This window comes from Onychomys torridus, chromosome 2, assembly GCF_903995425.1.
Source record: "Onychomys torridus chromosome 2, mOncTor1.1, whole genome shotgun sequence".
Classification (NCBI taxonomy): domain Eukaryota; kingdom Metazoa; phylum Chordata; class Mammalia; order Rodentia; family Cricetidae; genus Onychomys; species Onychomys torridus.
Window position 1 is genome coordinate 141,945,258 of NC_050444.1, and position 18,904 is coordinate 141,964,161.

General features: G+C 48.6%; 1 protein-coding gene across 3 annotated transcripts in view; it reads left to right on the forward strand.

The window, feature by feature from the left end:
- Nucleotides 1-18,904, forward strand: part of Csmd2 (CUB and Sushi multiple domains 2) — a 572,883-nt gene that overhangs the window by 339,824 nt on the left and 214,155 nt on the right. For 2 of the 3 annotated variants that reach the window (XM_036179375.1, XM_036179376.1), the window contains exon 13: nt 11,906-12,088. The exons of the other annotated variant lie outside the window; for it this stretch is intronic. In XM_036179375.1, the coding sequence (XP_036035268.1) occupies nt 11,906-12,088 (183 nt within the window). The remainder of the gene's footprint in view (nt 1-11,905; nt 12,089-18,904) is intronic. 3 annotated transcript variants of the gene reach the window in all.

Consider the following 18,904-nt stretch of genomic DNA (forward strand, 5'->3'; position numbering starts at 1 on the left):
TTCAGAGGACCCAGTCAGTCCAATGTCCCAGTCTCCACTGATTCCAGACCCAAGGAAGGATGGACATCGTGGCAGTGGGCGGGTGTGGCAAAGACTGTTCACTTCATAGTGGACAGAAAGCCTGGAGACTGGGAGAGAATAGGAATCAAATGGCCTCGAGGACCCACCCCAAGTGATCTACTTCCTCTACTTAGAAACATCTCCCAAGCTTTTCAGTACCTTCCAAATTAGAGGCTGGGGACCAAACCTTCAATACCAAATCTTTGTAAGAGGGGAAGAAGTTCACTCAGAATACCATGGGCATCATGGAGCCTTTGTACTTGGTCCAGGGGAACAACCTGAGGAAGGTTCAGTCAGCAGGACCCACTTTTCCTCCTGCCTCTCCCCCTCTGCCTGTGTTCAAGGACTGAGACCCATCAGTCTTACACCTCCTCTGGTATCAGATGATGGTGGGTTAAGTCCACAGCTGGATCCTGGTCCTCCACCACATCTAGCTGTCCCATGCCACTGGTTGTATCCCCTCCCTCCTGCAGTTTCTTGGGGTCTGTCCTCAGCCTTCTGTCTTCTGTTCTAGCAGCTGGTCACTTTGACTCCCCCAGCTTTAACATGAAACCAAACCCTGACAACTGGCCCATCTGTCCCTAGTCCACAGCTCTACCATTACCTATGTTGGTACCTTCCCCTCTGACACCTCATAGCAGCCCCCTCATAATAGTCAGCCAAGGCCCCTAGAACAAAGCACCACAGACTATATGGTTTGAACAATAGGTGTATATGTTTTCTCATAGAAGTGGGTGGTCAAGGCTTTAGACAGCACAGTGTCTAGTGAGTGTTCTCTTCCTGGCTCACAACCGCCGCCTGCTCCTCATCTCCTTTCCTTGAAAAAAGCATGAGCTCTCTTCCTGTAAATATATAAATCCCATCAGGCCAACCCCCTCTTCTGACCTCATTCAACTTTAATGACTGCCACGGAGACCCATCTTTTAAAATCCTCACACTGGAAGCTGAAGGTGTCAGTATACAAAACAAGAGGAATGAATCTATATTCATAGTTCAGTCTATATCCTCACCCCAAAGTAAGCTCTTCATTTCCACCCCTTCTCCCACCTCCCCATGTACCTGATCTCTGCCCCAGTGCCGATGAGCAGTACACCTGCCCATCACCAGTCTCCTCTCAGCCTCCTTGCTTCCCACATTCCCTCAGCTCCCTGATTCCCATAGTCCTGCCTCAGCAGCATCCCACTCTCATCACTGTGGCGCAGACCTCCATCATCCTCTGTCACTGAGCTGCTGACAGCACAGGCCTCCCACCCAGCACCCTTCCCTTCCCATCTGGTACATGGCACACAATGATCTTCCCAGATTCCAAGTCTGGCATAGTGTTCTCCTACTTGAGGAAAGGGGGGAAGAACAGACTTGAGTGACAGCTTCTCAGCTTCTCATTGACTTCAGTAGGAAGTACCAAGTCTTTCACATAACATGCCAAGTTCATCATGATCATCCCTAAATCACATTCTGGCTCCTGTGATCCCACTCAAGGCAGAAACAGCAGCTTATCCCCCAGCCATTGCAGGGCCCCATCCATAACGTGCTCAGAAAAGCTTTGGAGAATTCATTGGTGATGACTTTGCCCTGGCACATTCAGATACCTTCCTTGGAACCTCCTGATCTCTTTTTCATCCCCTTTACCACATGGTGCTCAAGTGCCAAGTGGCATGCATTCTCCATTGCCCCTTGGGGCAAACCCAATTTACAATGAGATTCTCCCATGCTGCCTGTGAGCCAGGCCCTTCATTGATGAACCTGACTTTTCTTGTCCATGGAGAGGCACAGGTAACTGGTCGGTTCACCAGGGCTCTCAAAGATTTAGTACACTGAAACATCCAGTGTAGAGCCTAGGATTTAGGAGTCCTGGATTGAAAGCTTGTCTTCTCCTCCTTCCTCCTCGGGTCTATGGCTCTTCCACCCTAGACCACGGCTCGAAGTGTCCATGTTTGCTACATCTGCCTTGATACTGGTCTTCCATTGATTCCAGCTTCAGGATAATTCCATGCCACATAGACATAATGGCCCAAGAATGGGAGGCTACCCTATGTAGCTGCCCTATGGGATGTCAGCAGGCATTTAACACAGGAACTACATCTGTCATGACTACTGCTCCTTCTGGACGTTCCTGGCCCCTTTGCCCCATTGAGAACAGGGATGCTTCTTTGGGGCTGACAGGTATTTCTGTAACCTCCCCACATTAAAAGTTCCTCCCTACCTCAGGGCTGGAGAGATGGCTTAGGCAGTAAAACATTTGCCATGCAAGCTTGAGGACCTACGTTTGGTTCTAACCCGCATGGAAATGCCAGGCATGGTGGTGCACAGTTGTAATCCCAAAGCTGGGGAGGAAGAAATGGGTGAAGCCTGGAGCTTGCTGGCCAGGCAGCCTAGTGCCATCAGCAAAGACCAAGTAAAAGGGGAAAATCTCTGTCTCAAATAGTAAGGTACACAGTGTCCTAAGGAACAATGATGGAGACTGACTTCTGGCCTCCACGCTCACACACATGAGTGTGCATACACACCATGAGCACACATATACATGTACACCAAAAGAAGTAGAAAAAAATGTCTCCTCCATCATTGAAAGTTCAAGCCCTATAGGAAGAACTGGAGCATTTACTTCTAGAAATTCTTCCTGCTCTGCTTGCCATCATTCCAGCTTGGGTAGGGGAGAAAGCTGGGGATCTGTCAATCCGGGAGCCCTCTGAGCCTAGAAACACGGTCTCCCTCCACGGGGGCACCAGCTGTGGGAAGCATATTCACAGTTGCAATTGCTTTGCTTCCCAGTAGAACCAGAAATATTTAAGGAACAGGCAATTAGCACTTACCAGAAACATTATAAAATTACACACAACTTGCTAACAAGTTTTCACATCAATCTGGATGTCTCTTTACTTCCTGACTGGAGCCTGGGATCTGGCAGCCTAATGTTCAGTCTGAGAGGCTGACCCAGGGGAGGAGGAAATAGGGACCCTGTTCCTGGGGAGATGGAGGTGCAGAAGAGGTGAGGATCATTCAGGCAGGGTGTCCAATAGCCCAGAGACTCGTGACAGAAATGAGATCATCTGTTGACTCACGTCCCTAAAGCCTCATGATGTGTTACAGACACTCACTATTCAGGACACTGAGGCCATAGAGACAGGCCTGTGTCTACCTTCACCCAATTCATAGTCTGTCTTCATAAGCATGGAGTAAGTGTTAGAAGATGGGGAAATCAAAAGGAGTAGCCTCTGATCTTGCTTGAGGGTACTGGAGATGTGAATGAAAGTTTGCAGGGGACCTGATGTCAGAAACAGACTGCCTTGAAGGACACAGAGGAGGGTTGAGATGGAATATGTTGGCCAGGAAAGACGCTTGTTGAATGGGTGTGGAGCTGGGGAGATGGCTCTGTAGACAAGTAATCCAGTAATAAGGATTTGAGTTTGGATAGCCAGCACCACTTTAAAAAGCTGGGCACAGTAGTGCAGCTATAGTCCCAGCACTAAGGAGTCAGAGGCAGGTGGATCCCTGAGTGCCAGCTAGCCATGTTGACTCAGTAAGCTTCAGTCCCTGTTTCCAAAAATAACACATCATCATTGAAGATGCTTGATATCAAACTCTGGCCTACACACAAGCACTCACACATACATAGTTTCACACATGTGTATGCACAGGAGCACATACATGCATATGCACATACATGCATATGCACATACATGCATGCCCACAAAGATGCATTACATACATATAAACACAAGACATTTTTAAAAATTAAAATCTCTACTGGAATCAGATTTGAGAGTGGGTAGGGAGAAGATGCCAAGATTGCCTCTGAGGACAAGACACATGTCTCCTTCTCTGGCACGTAACTCTGAAGATGAGCACTGTGGCACTTCCTGAAAGAGGCAGTGTTGGCCCCCGGCTTAAAAGGAATCTAAAGGCAATGGCCCAGCACAATCGACTCCAGTCCTTTTAGGGCATCATTGGCTGGCCCTGGTCTCACCAGATGTCAGGTGCATAACCATCTCAGCTTCCCACCTGCTATTTTCAGGACACCCTTCCATGTCAATCTGGTTTTCCAAAACTCCTCCTCCTGGCACATAATGATGCCTCTCTGGTGCCTGGTCCCATCAGATACCTGCATTTCAGAAATACTGCCCAGATCCCTGAGTTATTAAATAGTGACTGAAGCCAAACACACACACAGGGTGTGGACCACCACTGCAGCAGGGCACATGAGAAAGTGCTCCTGAGCCAGCCTCATGAGTCTAGGAGGCCCAGACTGGGTGTACTTGGACTGGCGCTGAACAATGACGCTGTCTGGCAGACGAGCAGGGGGTGTTTGTTTTAGAAAGACAGCAGGTGCCCAGTTCCTGCGTGGGCGAGCAGGCAGTGTTCTGCCAACAATGGCGACCATGATAACAATGAGGAAGTGCTACCTCGTTGCTGGGTCTGCGCCATGTTCCGGGCATCTTGGCTGTCAACTTGTATGCACATACGCTCGCTTAACCCTCACAATGACCCTGGTCAGCAGAGCTGTTATTACAATTTCCATTTGATGCAAAACAAAAGCTAAGGGTCAGGAAGAATTGGCAGCATGGGCTGGGGAGTTAGATAGTTCTGTAAATAAGGCAGCCCTGCCTTATAAGCATTAGGACCTGAGTTCAGATCCCCAGAACCACACAAAGCTGGACAGAGTAGCACGTGCCAGACATTTCTATGACAAGACAGGAGGCAGAAACAAGAGAATTTCTGGAAGTTCACAGGACAGTGAGTCTGAAGTATAGAATGGACAAAGAGACTATTTCAAACAAGGTGAAAAGTGAGAACCAACACCTGAGCTTGTCTTATGACTTCCAAATGTGTGGAATTACAAAATTCCCACACTGGGTTTTTGTTTTGTTTTGTTTTGTTTTTAAAGAAGAACAATGTGACCCAGGCCTACTATATAGTTTCAAAACCAGGATTCAGGTCCAGGAGGCTGTGGCCCCAAAGTTATCACTACACTGTTACCTCCCCACAGATCATTCTGTCCCCTGATGTACAAATTCCAAGGGGGTGCTAGCCAAAGATGAGCCCCAGGATGGTGGTGGTGTGGGGTGAGGGGATAAGAGCCATACATAAGCAGGAAGTGGGCTTTGGAAAGCAGTAAGAAAACTGAGCAGAGGCCAGTACGACCTGATAATAAGCTTTTGATGATCTTGTACCACATCAAAGAATATGAGATAGAGGAGAGAGCTGCCAACTGGCTACTGCCAGCCAGGTGGGAAATTTGGGGACCTGAATTGGACAGAGAAGATGCAGGGAACCAGGGTGTTTAGAAGAGCAGCTGAGGACAAGGTTCCTATTGGAGGGAGGAGTCTACAGGTTCTTAAGCCTCTGTTTCAACCTCCAAGGAGCCTCTCCATGCATACCTGACTCTGAATTCTCCCAGAGCAGGGTTCAGAGGTCAGGCAGCTCTGGATCTTCAGTGCTTACTTAGCCTGGCAGTTGACAGTTTCTACATAAACAACTGGTCTCTCCCATGCACTGCACCAAACATCTACTGTGCTTCCAGTGGAGTACTAGGTACACAGAGGCCCATGAAACCTCATCAGTCCGTGTCTGCTTCCATAGGGCTTACTTCCAGGGGTGGTAGGGCAGCAAGGGGCAAGGAGAGACCACGAGGCTGGGACAAGGCAGGCTATCAAGTTGGAGACTCAGCTTGTCCCTGATGCCCAACAAAGTGGGAGATGCCAGGTGGGTAATATTGGCCCTTTTGTGCTCTCTGCTCTATCCCCCAGTGTCTGGGACAGTGACCAGTGGAATACTCCTTGAATGCATAGTTAAGTAGCTGCAGGGGGTAACTGGCACCACAAGGAAAAGAGTAAAATGTGGAAAAAGGGCGAGTGGGCGGGTAACATCTCAGGGATGATCTGGGGAGTGTCCTGGAGGAAGTGACCTGCAGGTCATAGGCAAAGCAGGAGAGGAAGTTCAAGCTTGAGTTGAGGCACCTTGAAGTAAAGGAACAGACATACATGCATGGCTCTCTGGAAGGCAGTAGAGAGTGGTCCAGATTGGACACCCCAACCCCCATCCCAGCTCCCTCCAAGTAGTTTCTCTTCTCTGAGCACATCAAAGGGCTCAGAACAGAGAGAGATGCGTGATACAGTCCCTTCTGTGAAGACACTGTCATAAAAGAGGATTCCAATTTAGTGTCAGAAATTGAAAAGCCCGAGAAGACAGAGAGACCCGAGAGTCTAGCGCGGATGATAGGGCTAGAACAGCCAAGCAGGGGAAGGCAGATATGGCCAGGCCTGTCCCCATGGAACTCCAGCACCTTCCACACAGACATCTGAGGCCCCCTGGCTTGCTTTTGGTGGGCCAAAGGAGCAGGGGGTACACATATAGTGAAATTGGGTTAGACTAGAGTGATAGGAAATTGCAAGACTTCATTTCCTCCAAGTCCAAAGTGCATTTATCTATTTGTAATTCTGGGTGCTGACATCAGACATACTCAGCCTCTGGCCAGGAGGGGCCTTTCTGCCAGGCAGAGGCACATCAGAAACCTCTATGGGAAGACAGATACTCCGTTTCCATGTTCTCAGTCCAATGATGGGCCCAAGGTGAAGGCCCAGGACAGAAACCAGCCCCCAGCTCCTCTCCCTTCTTGGAGTTAGCTCCCCAGTTTCCAGCCCCAACCTGTCCCATTCCTCATCACCCCACCTCCAGATCTGAGTTCTTCAGTGAGCCCTTTCCTCTCTTCCTGGCGCTCCTGGATGTCAGTGTCACCACCGTCATCTTCTCTAGGGCTAACAGCTCCTTCCCTCCCACTTGATGACCGTCACATTGGAGGAGGCTCACAAGCTCCATTTCCCTCCCCACCACATGGTCTTCTCCTTGGATGTCACATGGCCTCCAGCACCTGCTTCCTGTCATCACTGCCCCCCACACACACACCCCTTACCCCAAGTCTTGCCATCTGCTTGTCTCTCAGATCTCAATCTTCTCACTTCTTCTCCAAGGTGGACCTTGTCTTCTGGTTCTGCTGGAATCTAGGGTCATGCCACCTGCTCTGGGGTCCTTTGTCCCTTGGCTCTTTCTCTTGTCATTCCCCCTGGCCCCATTGGCTATCTTTTCCTCAAACTCCTCATCTCTGCCCTTAGCCGCTGCTTCACTTTTTCCTTCTTTGGCCTGTAGCTCTGGCTAACACTCAGCCACACTTGTCACAAAAGCCTGGGTTCCTTGGCTTCACCGGTCACATCCCCAACCCACCGGTCACATCCCCAACCCACACTGTCCCTTTTGTGACTGTGTGAACAAGGCAGACAGGGCTGCCAGGTCCCAGAGAGTCAGCTCCGCCCTTAGTGGGCCCCAGGTTCGTGGCTGTCCACTGAGCTTCAGTCTCCTGTTCTCTCGAGTGACAGCTTCAGAAGGTCCTGTCAGTGTCTGGTCTTGCTTCCCGTGACTAATACTTCACTCCTTACCAAAGACCTTGGTCTCCCGCTCGCTACCTGAAACTCACTGCCACGCCATCCTTGTTCACTGCTGTCGTTGAAAGCCTCTGCCTGATTACTAAGGCCAGCCAGCCAACATGCCCAGGGTCTCTGCTGCTTCTCTCCCTGGAGCCCCCCCCCCCCCCCCCGCTGCCCTTCCTCGCTTCTCCACAGCCTCAGTGAGCCATTCTGCCTCCATCAGCATCCCCACTCCCTCTTGTTCTTCCTGGAAATTGAACTACATCCAAGCTCGTCCATCTTTAGAATATTTTAACCACCACCCAAAGGTGGCTCCCTCAGAGTTATGACCTAACCCTCCTCTTTTCCATCCCCACTCCTTCCATAGTACCATCCCTCCCATTGGGTGCTGACTTTCATAACTGTTTGTCATAGCATCAGCCTTGGGCTATCGTCCCTCCCATTGGGTGCTGGCTGTCATGACAACTGTTCATCACAACATCAGCAGTGGTCTCCTTTTAGTCTTTTGCTTTCTATCCCACCCTAAGTTCCCTGTGACACCGAGTCTGTTGATCTCCTCAGCTCATCCTCCTCCAATCTCTGGCCCCCACTTGCCTTGGACTGTAGTCTACTCTACCACTACCCCCCAAAACCATCCCTTATGTCCCATTCTGGAATGACATCTCTTTTAACCTTGCTTGGTGGGTCTCTTCTCCTGGCTCACTTATGAGTTACATCTCAAATTGTGTACTTCTATCCTCAACTTAAAATCCAGATAACTGCTCCTGAGCAGCAATTATTATGACCCTCCATGCAGTCTCCTGCCTCCTGTATTCTTGTCTGAGGGGAGCACACCCTTGTGGCCAGTCCAAACCCATAGGTAAGGTAGACCTTGGTCTCTCCCTTACTCCTGCATCCTTATCCTTGGCACAGCCTGTGGTTTATTCCTACTTCAGACCCCTCACATCTTCCTGGTTCTCCCCATCCTCTCGTCCTGGACCCCGCACAGGGTACCATCAGAACATCTTCCACCAACACAGAGATTTCACAGAAGCAAAGTGTCTTTCTGTCTTGGTTCCTATTACATTCTCCACTACTAAACTGACAGTCCCAATGTTTATTGAGTGAATGTGAATGCTTGCCTAGTCTCCAGCTAGCTAGCTACTCCTAGACCATTCCCCAGGCAGAGATCAGAAGTACTTCCCCTACACCGGTGTCAACTGCTGAGCAAATCCTTTAGCTTCCCATGACCAACCAGTCTCCCACATAGATCGCACAGGCCCTTTCACGGCTGGCCCTGCCCATCAGAGCCTTTTCCAGCCTCATTCTTGCTACCTTGGAGAAAGTGCTTGAACTTGCAGAAGGCAGGTGCCAGAGAAGTGAGGATCCTGGGAGCCAGGCAACTGTGTGGGGGTCTCAGATCCACCACTTCTGAGCTCTGTGGTCTTAAGTAGTCACATATGTCTTTGTGCCTGTTTCTCTTTTAAAATTGGAGAAAAGAGTACCTTCCATTGGAGATACTGTGAGGGTAATGTGAGTTATTCTATAAAATGCTCGCAGTGGCCAAACTGACTGAAGTCTGTGTATATATACTGTAAATGGAAGCTGGCTATGGTAGTTTTGTTCACTGACATATTATAGCTCAGTACACAACTCTGCTTCTGAGACTTGGCCTGGCCTCTTCCCTCCATCCAGAGAACCCTTGTCTCCTGCCTTTTACTGCTGGCTCCTCTGTGGTCTTGGGCCTCAGCACAGAAAGTATCTTCTCCAAGAAGCTCTCTGTGACCCAGGGCTGGGATTCCACAAGATGAATGAGACACTCACCTTAGGCCCACAATGTGAGAGTGGGGTCCCAAACTCAAATTTTAAGATAAATAGCATTTAAGACAGTATTTTTTAAATCAAGATGAACGTAAAATGATCATGGCTTTTTAAGAAAAAAAATCAGCGTTTTAATTGTAGAAGACAAGCTAAGATAACAGGATGAAGGTAAAGGGAATAAGTAAGCCATCCCAGTGCTGTGTTGGTATCAGTATCAATTTTAAATGTTATACATGTTCATTATGATTTTCTTAAACAGCACTGTATAGTGTTAAGATTGAGCTGTCCTTACCAGAATAATTATAATGAAAATAATTATTGTCTTACTAGGTCTTTGAAGCACTTGACATTTGTGTGCCTTGCTCTCTGCATCCTATCTTCAGCCTGAGACCCCATGTCTTAGGCTGTGTCTCCTCTCCTGGATGTTCCAAGTGGACAGAGACTATTACATGGCCAGTGTCTGGCCCAGGCCCTGGTGCACAGCAGGTCCTTATTATATGCCTGCAACTGCCTTGCTGATAGGGAGGAATTAGGCAGGTATGGTTATGTGCAAAGAGATTTGACTACATAAAAGGGGGCCGAGAAGACCACCCCACCCCCAGATGCATGCTCTCTTGAGCCAATCAGAACCTCAGACCAGCTGAAGGCAGCAACTCGTCAGATGTGCCCACTCACTAGGGAACCTGAAATACAGGCTCTGTCTTCACATACCAGGTAACATTTCTGCCGCTGCCCTGACAGCTCTTGCATCACAAGACAGCATGTTTGGGGACCCTGAGAGAAGGTTGGTTCTGCCTCTTGCTTCTTCAGATCTCTTTGTCATAGGAGCCCTTCTTCCTGTCCTTCAGGTGACTGGAGCTCTGGAATCTGAAGCAAACTCCCACTTCCTTGGAATGGTTCAGTGTGGCCCCATCCCTGTCCCTGAGCATACACAAAGCCAGCTGCAAAGGAACATGTATATATAAGCCCAGCCAGTGTGTGTGTGTGTGTGTGTGTGTGTGTGTGTGTGTGTGTGTGTGTGTGTGTGTGTGTGGGATGAAGTGGGGGACACTTGAGATTAAAGTGAACTGACCTGACTGTACTGGAGATCCTTTGGTACTTGCACATGTTTGTACTGACCCCCATTTTCAATGATCTCTGATGCTTGACTTAGAACACACACACACACACACACACACACACACACACACACACACACATACACACACAGTCCCTGCACAGCATGCTTTGTCCTGCTTCCTCTCAGCAGAGAAGAGAGCAAGTGGTCATGGTCTGTGACAGTCAGAAGCCTGTACATAAGCCACTGAGCCTTTATAGCTCTAATCAGCTCAGAGAAACAGCTTACAGCAAGAAAGCTTTTGCAGAATCACACAGCACCTTCTGGAAACCTTGGCTACTGACCACCCATAATGACATCCACTGAAAACGCAGGTTCCTTTCTTCCCCAGAGTCCTGTAAAGTTATCCAGCACCTCCTCAGTGACTCCAGGCCCTGCTTTCCCAAACCCCAGGTCTCTTACAGTCTCCTTTCTCCATCTGACACTTTCTCGATGACTTCCTATCTCCCGATAGGCCATCTTTCTCCCTAGATGGAGCTCCTCCCCTACCCCTGTCTCACAGCACAGGGCACAGCAAAGGCGACTCAACCTCTAAAGATGCAGCCAGGGCAGACTCCCTACCCGAAGTGCCTGGGTCCTGGCTGACTCCCAGAGATGAGCCCATCATGCTGCTGAGTTCTGTCTCCTGGGGCTGAGACAGGCTGACTCACCGATTGGCTCAAGCAGACTTTAAGTGTACTTAATGAGTCGTTTGTTTCTTTTTATCTGCTACTGTCTCAAATTGAATCTACAAAAAAATACCTTGAAAGTGCTTCTGTGTCAGAAGGCAGCCAGTATTGATTCCCACTTACTCTGGTTGGCCAAGAAGACAGGCTGAAAGAAGACAGGCTGCACAGGGCCACCACATCTTGCCTGTGCTCGCTCGCCTTCACTGCTCAGACGGACCTTTCTTCAAATCCCCCCCCAATAGTGTTCACAGTCAGATGCAAAGCGCATCTCAGGCAGGACGTCTCCAAACTTTGGGACGTATTAGCTCCTGGAATAGGCGTGTGACAGAATGCAATCCAAGGAGGAAAGATTTATTTTGTCCTATGATGTCATGGGGCTAGTGCCCACCTTGATGGAGCTCCATCCATGGCCAGAGAGCTTGAGACAGACATCAAGTCAAACAGAACCAGAAGCAGATGTCTCTCAAGGCTCCCTCTCAGCAACCCACTTCTGTTCAGCAGGTTCCCATCCCCAAAGTTCCACAACCTCCCCAAACAGAACTACCATATGGGGGCTCCAAAGTGTTCAAACACTCAAGCCTGTGAGGAAAATTTCATAACCAAGACTAACAGCCACCTTTCACGGATGAAAATATCCGAGTATCTGGGATATAGTGTGTGGACACAGAGTCACAGGCATCTGAGAACTGAAGGCCCTTTCCTCCTAGGACACTGTCCTTCCTGCAGGATTTATGAATCCACACCCTGATTTGTGGTACAAGGGCAACAGAGCAAGCAGTAGGGAACTATGCTTCCAGGACAGATGTAAAGTCACCTTTTTTTCTTTGTCTCTTGTTTTTCAGAGATTGAACAGGGCAGTTGTGGAGACCCTGGCGTACCCGCCTATGGCCGGAGAGAAGGCTCTCGCTTTCGCCATGGTGACACACTCAAGTTTGAATGCCAGCCTGCCTTTGAGCTGGTGGGGCAGAAATCAATCACGTGCCAAAAGAATAACCAGTGGTCGGCTAAGAAGCCAGGCTGTGTGTGTAAGTGAGCAGGGGTGGCCACTGATGGGCTCCCCAGAGAGGCAGGCTGGATCCCTAGTTAAGGCCCTGCCTTTGAAAACCTGGAGTGGGTACCCACAGCGCCATTTGGGGTGGTTTCTCTTGTTCCTAGGAAGATGGTTATCTGGGTTCCCACATCTAATGTAGGTTACATCTCTTGACCTTTGGAGACCTTCTTTGGCGATCCTTAAAGCAAGGTAGAGACCACTGAGCATGGTCCAAGACGTTTCTCATTATTCTTGTCACCACCATGACACCATGCTATCGTGGGGTGTGCAAGATGTCTCTAAGTTGGTAGATGGTGTACCAGACTTGGCATACTACAGGGATCCGAGACCTTGAGGGATATGTTTCCCATGATCACCATCTCTCATGTGGCTTTAGGGATGGAGAAAGGCTCCAACTATCCTTGCATGGCTGGTCCTTTGGGGAAGACTGGAGTTGAGTAGTCATTCCATGGAGCTATCGCCTACCATCTTTTTCTTCTTGTATGTATTCAACATACTTTGCCACACCATGAACATCAGGAGTTGTTAGTCACAGTGAGATTCTAAGTATGAGGGGCTGTTGTGGCAAGAAGCCACACAGTTGGTGTCAGGAAGTCTGAGGTTCTAACTTTGCCGGGTGTGGCCTCTTCTTCTCCTAGTCCTCAACACTCAACTCCCCTGGCTCTTTCTTTGAATTCTCAGGGAAGGGCACTCAGCCTTACCCTCTGATCCTCTGCCCACCTAGGCAGACAGCTCAGGACCTCTGAATTCTGCATGCCACAGACTGAGAGCCCCCGGGGTCTAGGGGTGGGAGAGCCTAGGATATGGTCGACTTCCCTGTAATGAGAGTGGGCAGATGAGTTGGGGCTTACCACAGTGATTATGCTGGTCGAACTAAAAACAATTGTTTTGTCTGACAAAGTGTTTTCTATAACTTATAATTTATGTAAAAATTTTTCAGAGGTGAGTGGAGAGATGGCTCAGTGGTTGAGAGCACTGACTGCTCTTCCAGAGGACCCAGGTTCAATTCCAGCAACCACATGGCAGCTCATAACTATAATTCCAGTTCCAGGGGATCCACCATGGCAAAACACCAATGTACACAAAATAAAAATAAATGAATTTTTTAAAAGTTTCAGAGGTTTAAAGATTAGATCACTCTTAGGTCCACAAGGAATCACTCTTAGTGATAAAAAAATCAAATTACATGATATCTGCCCAGCTCTGTTCCCAGTATAGGTGGGAAAGATCAAACTATCCATGTTGGCCCTATTGAGTGCTAGGAACCATGGGGATACAAGGATTGGGGATAGTTAGCAGGTGCAGCTCAGAGTAAGCAACCCAAAGCTCTGACAGCACAGTCAAGCCAAGCTAGGCAGAGGGGAGAAGAGGACATGTCCCTCTAGCTGGAGGTCCTAGCTAAGAAGGAAGGTCCAGACAGTGGGATTCCACCAGGAAGCATGGCGATTCATTTTTTAAAAAGGAATCACTGGATGGAGGTGATCTTCATGGGCAGAAACATGGGAAGATCAAACCTGGAAGCAGGCTGAGTTCCTGGGCCCCATGAGCCGAAGCAAAACGTGGCTAGCAAGCATAACGCAAGCTGTGGGGAGAGTGGTGGTAACCACTGGAGGCCTCTGGGAAGATGATTGATGCTGTGTGTCATTAGAGTTTTCCTGCCTGGCCCACAGTCAGGACAAATCTCTCTTACCCGCCAGTCCCACAATCGCTCAGACCTAACCAAGAAAGCACACAGAGACTTACATTGTTTACAAACTGTATGGCCGTGGCAGGCTTCTTGTTATCTACTTCTTCTGCCTTAAATTAACCCATTTCTATAAATCTATACTTTGCCAAGTGGCTCGTGGCTTACCAGTACCTTACATCTTGTCATGGCCGCGGCTGGCAGTATCTCTCTCCTCAGCCTTCCTGTCCCCAGCCTTCTCTTCCTTGTCCCGCCTACCCTATCCTTCCTGCCTGGCTACTGGCCAATCAGCACTTTATTTATTTTAACCAATTTGACATATAGAGCAACATATTTGACATATAGAACATCGCACAGCAGCTGTGCTTCTGAGGAGTAGTTCTAGAACATTCTTCTAGAGCCTTCTCTAAAGGCTCAACCTCTTGAAGCACTGTCCTGCAGGCCCTTTGTCTCCAGAAGCAATGAGCTGAACTCTGCTTACAAAGTAGCTGAGAAGAGGAGGACTGGGCTATCCCAGCACCAGTGGATCCAGCTTGTGCTCTCTATTGTTTGAAGCAGAGGTGAAGGACCCAGGGCTTATTAATAAGAACCACAAAGCAGGCACTCTGGGCAGTTGGCATGACATGCTCTCTAGAAAGTTCTAGGATGGAAGAGAACAGTGTGTGTCTTCAGTCATCCCCACCAGCTTGAGTCCCAGTGAGGTTGGTTTGAGTGGAGAAAGACAGGCCAAACCAGCTCTCCCCATACCCTGCACCACAGAGCAAGCCCCTGCTTGTACCTCATGAGTACCAGGGGCTGCCATCTGTCTGCATCTGACCAATCCTATCTCAAAGCTCCTGTTTTCCCAATCCCTGGCTTTGCCCTCAGTGAGCACAAGGTCTGGTGGTGAAAAAAAACAATGGTGAGATTACTCACCATTCGAAGTCTAGAGACCCAATTCTTGTCCCTAACTGAGCTTCCCAGCAGCTGCCAGGGCATCTCCTCTCCAGGTGCTCGCTGACCCAACAGGGCAGCCCTCCAGTCTCACTCCCCAGAGTCTGCATCTCCAGGATCGTATTTATAGCTAACGATAACTGTAGTAAGAAAGGGTCCCACACTTTCCATGGTGAATGCTTGGAAACTGGTCCACAAACTGGGTCATCACAGCACGGGTCATACTTTGACTGAGAGATGCTCCTGCTCCCAACTCTAGATCAAACATACACCATAGTTTCTCATCAATAGAAAAGGGACAGCATCTATAAATGTCCATAAAAATATAAAATAGTGAGAAGGCCTGTCTGCATTGTAGAGTGTTCCTTACACATACACACAAAAGCACCCCAGGCAAAAGGCTCATCTGGAGAGTCACTCCCCGCCCCTCACATTAGTCACAATAAACATCAACACGGCACCTAGCCAAACAATGTTGCTCTTGCTTTCAGAGGAGTTATAGAAGGGGACCAGGGAAATTCTTCTGATGGCTGAAATGTCTTCGAATGATTGTTCAAAGATTGTAAAGCACTGCACTGTTCTTCAGTGGAAGCATTTCCTTCAGAATGGCTCCTTCCTAGGGAGCTGTCCCGCCAAGTCCACACACAGCCACTCCACCTTTGCATTGCCGAGCGGTGAGCAGCAACTTCGGCGTCGCTCACTGGCTTCTGAGATGCCCTCGAAGTGGTGGGTACTCAGCAGACCATCTTCTCCATCTAGGGCTGCAGCAGGGCAGTGCCTCTCACACTGAAGTGCTCCAACTGAGCACATGGAGCCAGCTACTTTCCTCTTGCTGTCTTGTCATCCTCAGCCAGTCCACCTCTCCAAGGACCACTGCTCCATATCAGCCCAGAGTAGAAGCACTCTCCATCCGGTCCTCCATGTTGACTGTCTGCCCTGAGCCAAGGGCCAGGCTCAGGGGTTTGGAGCTCTTCTATTCCATCTCTGCTTAGGGAGTTTGCTCACTGTGGCTGTCCCGAGGACAGAGCTCTGGCAAGGGAACCCATCTACCTTACCTTGCAGAATCTCTGCCTGTTTTAGCATCATCCTTAGTAGAGATGGCAGAGCCCCTTCTATGCATCTTAAGGCAGACAGTCATTGCCATTCCAGAGAGACGGTAGAAGGAAGACACAAATAATTGTGAGGGTGGTTTGCATAGCCCTTGATGCCTTGTTGACAGGCTAGCAGAGCACTTCACACTTCATAAGAAAGACAGGAAACCAATTATCAGTCCATTAGCAGCCACTTTCCAAAGAAGTTGCCAAACAGCTTTCACCAGAGCCTGGCCAGGAGCACACGGAACCCTGTTCTCCTCTCCCATTTCCTGAAGCCCATAAGAAAGTGTGAATCCTAAATGCTGCAGTCTTAATGTCTAGGATGCATGTGTAAAATGAGAAGGTGAGGTCTCCTGGGATGTCTGCAGTTCAAATTATTCATCAACAGCAAAGTTGAGGGTTCAACCAGGGACAATGGAACCCTTGGGTACTCAAGAAGATACCGCAGAGGGTGCTGGGATGGAGCTTGGCTTTGAAGATAGGGAAGAAGGGAAGAAGTAGCCTTCTCCTGGTATCTGCCTGTCCTTTCCTAGATTGTTCCCCTCCCCCACCCCACCTCTATGCTGGAGAAAGAGCTGGACTGGATCATAGGGCCATCAGGGCACTGCTATTAGAAGGCTACTTACTCTAGATGTTTCAGGCTCTGTAATGTTGGTACTTTGTACCAGAAAACTGTCAGGTCTTGTAGATTGCTTTAGCAGCATCTCTGTCCCCTGTTACAATAAACACCAGTACCACATACTCCATGCACTCAACGCACCAGCTGGGAAACCAAAATCATCTCTAGATGCTGGCAGACATTCCTTTGGTGGTAAACCTATCCCAGATAAAGAGCTATGCTCTCGGGTAACTTAGCCTTGTCTCAAGAGGTCCCATGCATTTTGGGGGGGCTATGGTTAAAGTCTGAAGCATCGTGATGGTGAGAGAGCATGTGACAGGGAGGAGGCTGATTTGTTTGTTTCCGGTCATTGGGAAGATGTGAATCCTCCCTACAATGTTGCAGAGCATTTCTTCCCTCTGATTATAGATGAAAAAAGCAAGTTCAGGATGGGGAGGTACTAACTGTGCAGCCATCATCACATGGTAGGAGAGAATTTGAGGCATTCATTGACAGAGCAGCAACCGAAAACCAGATTTCCTCTCCGAAGTCCCGTACGTTTTCCATCGCAGCAGACGCCCAGAATCTGAGGGCCCAACTGCGAAGCGGGGACAAGGGAAGGACACCTAGGATAGGTGCTAGGCTGGACTTTCCCGGGAGGCAACAACCGTTGTGAGGAGTGCAGCACATCCATGAAGGGTAGGTCATGACCCTGAAGGGAGGTGCCTTTTCCTCCACTTCTCGTTCTTCTGTCCATCACTTTCCCATCCATCTTCGTCATCCGAGCAGCTCTCTGTGTACAAAGTCAGTGGCACCAGAGGGTGTGCCTGTTCCCAGTCAGTCATGTTCTCAACTGGAATGCCCTGGGGGGGGGGGGGACTGCTCTTGCTGAAGGGTGACCTCTGCCTATCCCACCTGCTACAATTCTATATCCAGAAGCCCCCACAGCTCAGGGGACAATGCCCAATACAAGAGTTTAGTATAGTCTAGAATTTTTTTACATTTATGTAAATGGCATGGTTTAAATACAGTTTTCGAAATTTAAATAAAATGCTCCCAGTCTCCCTCCCCTAAGTGAAAAGCGTTTTCACATTGATCCAACAACTGAAGGATGTTCCTCCCATCTGTTCGCCCCTTTCCCGTGGTCTCAGTCTCAGCGGGCATACCATTTTGCATGCTATGTTTCAAAGTCCACACCGTGTTGTATACCTTACCAGGTGACTACATGTCTTTCATGCTTACCTTTTCTAAACCAGTGGAATAGTCTGTTTAGTGAAAGGGCCAAAACTCATGATACCAATTATGCTCAGTTGTTTTATATATAGCTATAATGAAAATCTTCATGCATGGGGCTTCCTCTTTAAGGTATTTTCTAAGGATAAATCTCCAGATGATCAGGTCTGTAGATGAACATATTTATAAGTCTTTATGAATATATGCCATTGTGTCACTTTCAAGACCTCAAGTATCATACCCATTCATAATGCCAGTAGCAAAAAAATCTATAAACTTAAGATTGCTAGATGCGTGGTCTTCCCATCCAAAAATGTGGTATCTCATTCTGTGCTCATCTGCCTTCACCTTCCCAGAGAAAACCACTTTGTGTCTTTCTTTCTATAAGTGACACTGTCACCTTTAACAGCCTTATTAGACTTCCATATTTGTGTGGCCTTTTTAAATGTGCAAGTTTAATAAGTATATATTGACTGTACCCATATAGCATATATCAGTTGATTGCTGGGGACTTCCCAAGATTGTGATAAGGGCTGTGAACCCAGGAGTGAGGGGCACAGGGCTTGACCCCTAGAAACTCTCTCCATGGAAGACAAACACAATTATGTGAATTGTCTGTGTGGGTCAGGTTTTTTTCAAACAGAGGTCTTGGTATGGCAGGCACACTTAGGTTGCCTCTGTGTGAGTCTCCGTTGCTGGTTTGTGTATACCAGGCACCACCACAGCTGCAGACAGATGCAGACTGCAGTGGCCGTCTCATGACAGGGCTGACAGCACATCATCTCTGTTAGAAGATCTGCCTTGAGAATACAGGGACAGAATTGGGGTTGTGATGGAAAGGGGGGCATCTATGTTGTAGTAGTGGGTTCTCAGAGGACCCATAGGACATGTGTAGGCCTATGAAAAGGGGGGATGTCTCATGGGTACACACATACAAACACAAGCACCCAGATGAATTCATGCTCACATAAGCACATGCCTGTACATCTGTGTGCACACATACACATATAAGCATACATCTGTACATATGCACACATACATACAAGCATGCACACATCTGTACAAATACACATGCATATCCATGCCCACACAAGCACACACCTGCATGCACATGCACACATACTCTTGTGCATTGAACCTGGTTGCTTGGGTCTGCATTGTTTCCTAGAGTGGTTGGCTGTTGTAGGCGCATGTGAGTGAGGGGCAGTGGGGTCCAATGGCAGTGAAGTCTAGCAAGAGCTTTGGACT